The 8,957-nt window shown below is 45.0% G+C and overlaps 1 protein-coding gene across 1 annotated transcript in view; it reads left to right on the forward strand.

Annotated features, from left to right (window-relative positions):
- Window positions 1-8,285, forward strand: part of CHEK1 (checkpoint kinase 1) — a gene marked incomplete at its 5' end in the record, with an annotated part of 14,893 nt that extends 6,608 nt beyond the window's left edge. The window contains 6 exons of the mRNA XM_025201321.1: window positions 2,505-2,600; window positions 3,409-3,517; window positions 4,617-4,794; window positions 5,034-5,165; window positions 5,388-5,489; window positions 7,096-8,285. Of these exons, the coding sequence (XP_025057106.1) occupies window positions 2,505-2,600; window positions 3,409-3,517; window positions 4,617-4,794; window positions 5,034-5,165; window positions 5,388-5,489; window positions 7,096-7,176 (698 nt within the window). The remainder of the gene's footprint in view (window positions 1-2,504; window positions 2,601-3,408; window positions 3,518-4,616; window positions 4,795-5,033; window positions 5,166-5,387; window positions 5,490-7,095) is intronic.
- Between the last annotated feature and the right edge of the window lie 672 nt (window positions 8,286-8,957).

The following is an 8,957-nucleotide window of genomic DNA, read 5'->3' on the forward strand; positions in this document are numbered from 1 at the left end:
GAAGGCTTCTTTGAAGTCAAGATATATGACATCAATCTCTTCTCCCTTGTCCAGGTGATAGGTCACCTGGTTGTAGAAGGAAATGAGATTGGTCAAGCAAGACCTACCTGCAACAAACCCGTGCTGGCTATCCCTCAGGATGTTGGCATTGGCCAGTCCATTAAGGATGGCCTCTTTAATAAACTTTTCTAAGATCTTCCCCGAGAAAGAAGTTGGGCTGATGGGCTTATAGTTTGCCGGATCTGCTTTCCTCCCTTTCCTGAAGATAGGCACCACATTGGCCTTCTTCCAGTCTTTGGGCACTACACCAGAGCACCAGGAATTCTCAAAGATCTGTGCTAGAGGCTGAGCTATGATGCTTGCCAGCTCCTTGAGTACCCTGGGGTGTAGCTTGTCAGGGCCAGCTGACTTGAAGGTATCCAGCCTCTCAAGGTATTCCTTCACGAGGTCAGCATTGATGGAGGACAGGCAGGTGGGACTGCTGAAAGACCGACGCAAAGTACCCATTTAATAGGTTGGCTTTTTCCTGGGCATCAGTTGTCAGTTGTCCCATCTGATTCAGCAGGGGTCCAATGTTGCCCTTGCTTTTCCTTTGGCTCCCCACATATCTGAAAAAGGACTTTTTATTTTACTTGATGCTCGAGGCTAGTTGGAGTTTAGTTGCAGCCTTGGCTTTCCTGGTTTGCTCCCTGCAGGACCGGACCAGTGCACAATATTCCTCCTTGGAGGTAAATCCTATCCTTTGTAGGCCTTACTTTTTAGCCTCAGGAGGTCTGCTAGATCCCTAGAGAGCCGGGGGGCTGCTGTGCCCTCTTGCTGCCTTTCCTCCAAGATGGAATAGAATTAGCTTGTGCATTGAGAGATTGCTCCCTTGAGGAGCAACCACTCTTCCTGGACTCCCCTCACCCTGGGGTTGTGGTCCCTTAATGCTTCACTGACAAGCCTCCTGAGCTTGTCAAAGTCGGCTTTCCTGAAGTCAAGGACTTCAGTGCTGCTGACTAACTTGCCAGTTTTACGGTGGATGGTGAAGGTGATCAGCTCGTTGTCGCTGGCACCCAGCTTCCCATCAGAAGGTCGCCGATTAGGTCATCCCCAGTAGCACTCACCACCCCTCCCGCTGCCAACAGCGCTGGCAGTGTCTGTGGGAGCTCCTGCTTGCTGTCTAGACTGGATTAGAAATGATCTTGCCTTGAGCAGGATGCTAGACTAGATGACTTAGTAAGCAAAGTCCTGTCTATGAAGATATCTGAAAGTAGGCTGCTTTTTAAAAGTAATAATCTTGAGGCAATTTGGTCTCAGTTCCTCATAATTAGTCCCCATCTCTGCTTGCCATGTTTCTGGATCCTGGAAAGTCTGAGGGCTAATAGTCTGTGTGTCCTGAAACCTCAGTCTGAGATTTGTTTGTTTGCTTTCTCACCTCCAATGTCCCCAAATCATTTTTACAAGTATGCAGACCTACAGGAATCTGCTAGGCTCCCTTCATAAACCCTTGTTGTACTTGAGGTTTTGCTTGCTGGTCGCAGTCTGACTGAAAAATGGATTGGCATGTGCCCACCCACAAATAAATCTAAAAGTAATTAAAAAAAAAAAAAAAAAAACAACAACAACCCTGGTTTTGAATTTGGGTTAAGCCAGGGCTTTCAAACTGGCAACCTCCAACCACATGTAAACTGCTAGGGATTATGCTGTATTTTAGTCCACAGGGCTTCTGGCTCAGCTCTAGAATCCAGGGGGTGAATGCTGCTGCTGCAGCTCATGCTACACCCCTGTGCCTGCCATCAAATTTGGGGTCTTCAGTTGCTGCTAGTGGCTCAAATTGGTGGCACAGGGAAAAGGCAGGTGAGTGGCAGCTATGAACAACTTCTGCCCCTGGCGGCTGCTGGGGATACGGTGGCGGTAAGCGGGAGCTCCCACAGACACTGCCAGCGCTGTTGGCCGCAGGAGGGGTGGTGAGTGCCAACTGAGGGTCAGCGACCACCTACAGCCGCCGCCAGCAGTATTGGCAGTGGCCAGCAGGGATTGTGGACCATCTTCAGATGCCGTCGGCAGTGGGGTGGCAAGTGGTGACTGCCCACAGTTGGTGCCTTTTTGTAGGGGGTGCACCGCCACACTCGGGGGGTGCACGTGCACCTGCGTGCACCCCCTACGCATTGCTCCTGGCGGCATCAGCATTTACCCAGTGTTCCAGAGCTGTGCCAGCCCAATAGGTCCTACAGCTGTGTTGAGAAGCCACTGCCAAAGCTGATTTTTCTGGCCCATGTAAAGACCCGTGTTCTGGATCCAGCCTGCAAAGCCAAGTAACTTGGACAGCTGTGTGTTAGAATGTTTATGATGTTCAAGTGATCAAAATCGTTTAGGTTAGAGTTGATTCATGGACCAGATTTGGGGGATGGAACTAGAAGTAACAATTCCATTGTTATGCAATAGAATGGCCTGAGGAAAATGTAGTTTGCTTGTCAGAAAGCTGCCTTCTACCATGGCTAATCTATCATTTCTATATCCAGCTTTGCTTCACAAAATCCTGATAGAGAACCCTACAGCAAGGATAACCATTTCAGACATCAAAAAGGACAGATGGTACACCAGGCCTTTGAAGAAAGGTAAATGTCTCTAAGTGTTTTATACAACAAGTTGTGGAATTATAGGTAAACAGCATAAGGAAATTAGGGTTGGGAGTACACGTTAGGGTACAAATCCTTGCAGAGCTAGCAGAAGAGCTACCAATGGCAGAAAATTCAAGATAGATTTAAACTCGGCCATTCTATATGCTGGTGGCATATTTGATTTTAAAACCATTTATGTATGTTTCTGGTAACCAAGTGTGATATTTTTGTCATAGTAGTGTTATAGTGAGGTTGTAACAATGATTGTCTAGGAATTATGTGCAAGGCAAGGATTTCATAGAGTGCCATTTCTTATTGGACCAACTGCATAGTTGAAATAGAGTTAGAAAAAGCTTTCGAATGTCAGACGTTCTTTAAACACAAGGTCATCACATTAACTGTGGGCACTTCTTTAATGTCATGGTCTGGCCCAAGGAGCTTGCATCCATGAGCCTGTTAGCTCTGTCTAATGACACTCAATTGGCTGATGTCCTCAGTCATGAGGTAGGATGCCAAATGCCATCAGCACTTACGTGCTCTTAAGCAGAATGGGAAATTGTTGCTTTCTGAATACATTTTATTTGCTCAGGAACTTGCAAAGCCTTTTTCATCCTTCAGATTCATGACTATAATGAAAGTGGGCTTGACACAACTCACATTTAAGATATTTTAGTGTGTAAAATAAACACAGGAAACTCTTTGATAATGCAAGGACTCTTTTACAACCATATATTTAATGGGTAACTTAGCTTAGTGCCCGCTCAAGATGATACCCCTGATCCTTGATAGCATTATTTCTTTACAGGTATCAAACGGGCCCGGGTCTCTTCTGGGGGTCTGTCAGACTCTCCAGGTGGCTTTTCTAAGCACATTCGATCTGATATGGATTTCTCACCTCTGAAAAGTGCACACAGGTAGAAATGCTATATGCTTTTGTTTCCAGTAACTTGCCTACCTTGGGCTGTAGTTTGATTTTTATCCCTTGGCTATGAATATCTGTTTTACACTGCATTATTATTCATAGGCAGAAAAAGAGATTGTACTCTTTACTGCTTCATGTTTTGAGGGATTCCTTTAGGTCTATCACCTCCCTTTGAATCCCAGACACTTTCTTACCAACAGTTTCCCTCCATCTGTTGCTCATTTAAATTGGTGCCAGTATTACGCCCTTTATGATAACTTTCTTTTTTTAATTTGTATTCTTATGTACTTTGTATTCTTATGTACTAACTAGCAAGTAACTAGTCAGCATTTCCTGTACCTTTGGGAATGCTGGGTGGAGGAAGGGCCCTTATTAATTTCTACCTGGCTAAAATTCTGTAAATTAGCAAACATTTAAAGTGTACCCAGTCTGACCTCAAATACAAACGTGTGGAGGTGGCTAGATCTTGTGAAGTAGTGTATAATTGCAAAGGACCCTATTTTAAATGTTCTTGGCATGTGTATGCTCTCTTTGGCTGCATCCAGACAAGCATGGCCATTTGTTTCCCCAGGGACAAGTAGCAGTGGCACACCCACTGCTGATGTGTCCTTAGGGAACGCCTGTGCCATGTGTTGCTCTGGCATGGCAGGTTACGCCGAGTGGAGTAGGGGAGGCTGGGGTGAGCACCTAGGTTGGCCCTAGCAGCCTTACCTGGGGGCCTTGGGGAGCTGCAGCCATAGTGCTGCTGCAACTAGGAGTCTGGCTAGCAGCTGGAACATGGCTCTAGCCAGCCAGGTTCTGGTTTTGGGAGGCATGTGCTGCTACCACATGCATCACCCCTTTTTAAGGCTCGGGTTTTTTTGACCCCAGGATGTCCCAGGGCCAGTTCGCCCCCCCCCAAGGTAGCAGTGCAGGGAATGCCTGTATGTGCAGTGTGTAGCACCGCAGATGGGTCTATGGTGCCACCTACTGCATGCCCATACTCATCTGGACAAGGCTTTTGGGTTCTTTCAGTGTCAAATGCATCAGAAAAATATGCAAAGCTGTTCTGTTGCATGTAGCTAATGAAAGCATTTGGTTTTGTATTACAGTGAAGACAAAGTGAGTTACTCTACTTCCCAGCCAGAACCTCGCATGGGTATTTCCTTGTGGGACAGCAGTCCAACCAGTATTGACAAACTAGTGAAAGGGATCAGCTTCTCCCAGCCAGCATGCCCTGACCACATGCTAGTGAACAGTCAGTTACTTGGCACCCCGGGCTCATCACAGGTAACATCTGGAAATACTGGATTCCTTAATCTTCATTCAGGAGCAAGCAGCCTGGCAGCTTTCTTTGACAGCTACTCTGTGCTGTTTTCATATATAGTGTAGCATGCACCAACTTAAACTTTGGCTAATTGTAAAGCCAGGTAAATTAAAAGAGAAATATCCTAAACTTTCAGTCTGAACAGGGATTGGGTTGTCTCTGTGGAATATGCATTTCTGATTGGCTGGTGTCTAATCTGTAGAATCCCTGGCAACGCTTGGTGAAGAGAATGACCCGCTTTTTTACAAAACTGGATGCTGACCATTCCTATAAGAGTCTGAAGGAGGTTTGTGAGAAGATGGGCTATGTCTGGAAGAAGAGCTGCACAAACCAGGTATGGCTGATGGAATTAAACTAATGGGTTCTGCTGACGCTGTCTGGCAAATCTGTAAAACCTCTTGGGGGAGGGCTCATTTCTCGAATAAGCATAAGAGCAGTAAATTAAAACTCTACTTGGAAATGTTCCTTTAACTGCAGTCCTGCGACTACTGGCAAATGATTGCTCTTCTGACATTAAATCTTTCCCTTTTATAAAAACCTACTGCTTGCCTTCAAGGTCACCATCTCGACAACTGACAGGAGAAATAACAAACTCATTTTCAAAGTGAACCTGGTAGAAATGGAGAACAAGATTTTGGTGGATTTCCGCCTGTCTAAGGTATGTAGAATGAACCAGCAGACTTGTGGGCTGAAGTTTAGGACCTAATGTGTTAGAAACAAATGGAACGCAGCTCAAATCTGGTGCGGTGGAAATGATTGCATAAGTGGCATAAAAATATGATCCCAAAGAGAAGGGGTTTCATGTGGACAGTTCCTGGAGGAAAAACTATAGAATGACAATTAATGAAACTAATTTTACAGGTGTCTGAATCCTGTGCAGTAGTACTGAAGGTTTGCTTCATTGTAGATCCTGTTAACACAATTCAGATGATCCAGAAACTCACATTTCCAGTTATAAGTTCAGAGAGCTGGAGAGGGAGCAAGCAGTGCTCAAACAGCAGGGGGAAGGGAAAAAAGGCTATGTGCACGGTGAGGGAGGGCTGGGGAGGGGCATGTTGGGCTGGCCTGATCCTGTTCCTACAATCAGTGGGGAAAGTTAACCTCATGAACTTAGAGCAGGATCAAGACCCTTAAAGGTGTACCCAGAATTGCCTTAGCCTTGTCAATATCTCCTGTAGGGGGAGGAGGAAGAGGCCAGGGCCACATTCATGCAGACTCCCTCTCGGGATAAAAACTGCAGACACTGGCTGCAGGTTTATCGGGGTTCCCAGGTGCACCTGGGTTCTCCATGTTTGATCCCTGCTCATTTGTATTGCACAGGAGCAGCCATAGGTTTCCCCCACTTCTGATGAAGTATTTGAATGCATTGACTCCCAGCAACTTTCTAAGAAAAGATTAAGTATATCAGAGGTCTAGCATCTATCAAAGATGCTTTTCCTAGCTAGGTAGATGATACAATCAAGCCTGCAGAAGCTCTGCCTTCTGATGCTGCCAAGAACACTCAAACTGCAGTGTGCTGATCTATTTCCTATTGTAAAGGGCTGTACTCATTTTTTTTCCTACAGGAAACACTTGTCCATGCACTGTTTGGAGGGAGAGAAAAATATAAATATGTGCTTCTCAAATAAACTTTAATCTGTAGTAGTGGATAGGCATCCCGTAACCTGATGGACTGAGCCACTATGAGCCTAGTGGATGTAGAAATTAATCTTCCAAGTCTTGTGTTTCCTGTCTGCTAAACTGCCAATATCTTAAAGCCTTATGTTGCTTTAGGTAATTCCCACTGCACCATGGAGAGTCTGCAGTGGCTGCTGCAAAGTGGCAAGTGAAATGAACATGGCAGAAATGGCTCTAAAGGAAATATAGAAAATATGGTATCAAATGTCTGATGTGAAGAGAGGTGGGGTTTTGTGATATCTGCTTATAAGTCATAAACATAAGCAATGTAAGGAAAATAAATTCTCACATGTTGTGGGGGGGGATGGTGCTGGCGCTGCCTTCTGCTATGGGTGTAGGTCCTTTTGGTGACACTGGCTCTTCCTTGTTGGCAGTGTGTTCTGGTAAAGGAGTATTTCATAGCCTGTTCCCAGGTTTCAAACAGAAATGAATTGCTGCTTTGATGCAAAAAAACAGTTGCTCTTGTTATGTCCTGCCTACCAGAGTCCTTCAGTAATGCTCCATCTGCCCTACGTTCCTTTCTGTTTGTGTTTGAGATGTCAGTGTGCGCATATGCTACATCAAAAATGTTTCTTGTCTTTCAATAGGGTGATGGGTTGGAGTTCAAGAGGCACTTCCTGAAGATTAAGGGGAAGCTGAACGATATTGTCAGCACTCAGAAAGTGTAGCTTCCTTCCACATGATCCAGCTGTGACTGGGTGAAGGAGAGAATTGGATGCTGCTATATGGATTCATTTCTGTGCTCTCCATTAAGAAACACTTGTGGCTGCCAGTCTGAACATCACTTGCAGTGGAAGTCGTTTTGGAGGATGTGTAAATTAGTGACTAGTACCAAGAAGCTTCCACAGAGGATATGGTTTGTAACTGCATTTCCATGGTCTGCTGGATCAATTGTGGGTTTTGAAAAGGGGTCACTCTAAAAGAGTTGCTGGTTTATAGTAAGGTAGGTTGTGGCCCAGCCTCTGCTGCTGTGGGCTGCAGTCTTTAGTCTTTCTCTGGCTAAGTCAGCAAACCCCACCTGACTTGGGTGCATTGTGCTTTTGTGGAGCCAGCCTGCCTGTTCCATGCATGTACCTCCAGCCCTGCTGGTGTTACAGACCTAACTCTGGGGAAACCCTGTGCCTACCTTAGTCTTCCTTTGTCCTTTTTACTGTATTTTTATACCTGCAATTTTTACAATTGTTTGAGTGATAATTTATCAGCTCCTTTTTTATATAGAATGAAATGCATCTGGCTTAAAGGAGCCAGGGTGGGAGTTTTAGTTGGGAGGAAATTGTTACGTGTATATTTACTTTCCATTCAACCCTTTTGTAAAATGAAGAGATTGGGCCTTAAACTCTTACACTAATGTAATTTTATTTCCTGGATTCATTTTTTGCCATAAGATCTGCAGCAGAGTGGATACTGTATTAACAATTAACCACTTGTTTTTAAGTCTTTTCTCCATTTTTAGTGGCTTGCAGTGTTCACTGTGCTAGGAAGTAAACCAGGTCTATTTAGATGCTATCATAAAGGGAATGTATAACAACATGTGTTGAAGAGAAGGCAGCAGAACCCTGTGTAGACAGATGCTCCAGACTCCTGCTCCCGCTGTCCCTATCCCCTTATTGGTACCAAAAATTCAAGCCCAGGTAGACAGTCACTTCCTTTAATGGTACATAGTCTGTTTGCAATAACAGAGACCACTTGCATCTGACCGGTCATAGTCAAGTGTACAATGTGAAGATATGTATAAGCCTTTTTGTAAATTTTACAAAATAAAGTGTAGTCTCAACTTGAAAGAAAGCAAATGACTGCAAATGGGATGTTTGGGTGGAGTTCCACTGCAATTGCTTGTCCTCCTTGGGGCCTCCATCTTACTAATGGGCCCAGACAAAGCCATGGTGCACACTCCTGACAGAGTCAGAAAGTGAGCTCTCCTGGATGCTTGGAAGAGGAGAAGTTTTGGTGTGAGCATGTGGGGCCACATGCATCTCCTTCAAGCCAAAGTAGCTTCCTTTTCATGGCTTATGTATGGTAAGGTTCTCTTCTTTTGGCTCTTCCATGTGGCAGGGTTTTTGGTTGTAGCCGTATTGGTCTAAGAGCATAGTCAGGCAAGGTTTTTTGGGTAGATATGATATCTTTGTTGGTATCGCATCTACCCAAAGAACCTTCCCTCTTTTTTTTTTGGCTCAGCATTCAGCTTCCTATACACTAATTCTTCTTGCCCCTCCAGCAGGTCTTGTCCTGTCCTGTCAGCAGTGCTTGGAGTTCATTACATTGTCACCGAGGTGTCATTGCTAATCTGTTGCCAAAGTTCAGACTATAAATTTGAAAGATTATCTATGGACCAAGGTCAGGTTTCTCAGGGACCATCTGAGTTGGTCTCCCAAAACAGAATCATAGAAAACTAGGTTTGGAAGGGACCTCAGGTGGTCATCTGGACCATCCCCAACTACATCATTCTAGC

This window comes from Alligator sinensis, unplaced genomic scaffold (genome assembly GCF_000455745.1).
Source record: "Alligator sinensis unplaced genomic scaffold, ASM45574v1 scaffold760_1, whole genome shotgun sequence".
Classification (NCBI taxonomy): domain Eukaryota; kingdom Metazoa; phylum Chordata; order Crocodylia; family Alligatoridae; genus Alligator; species Alligator sinensis.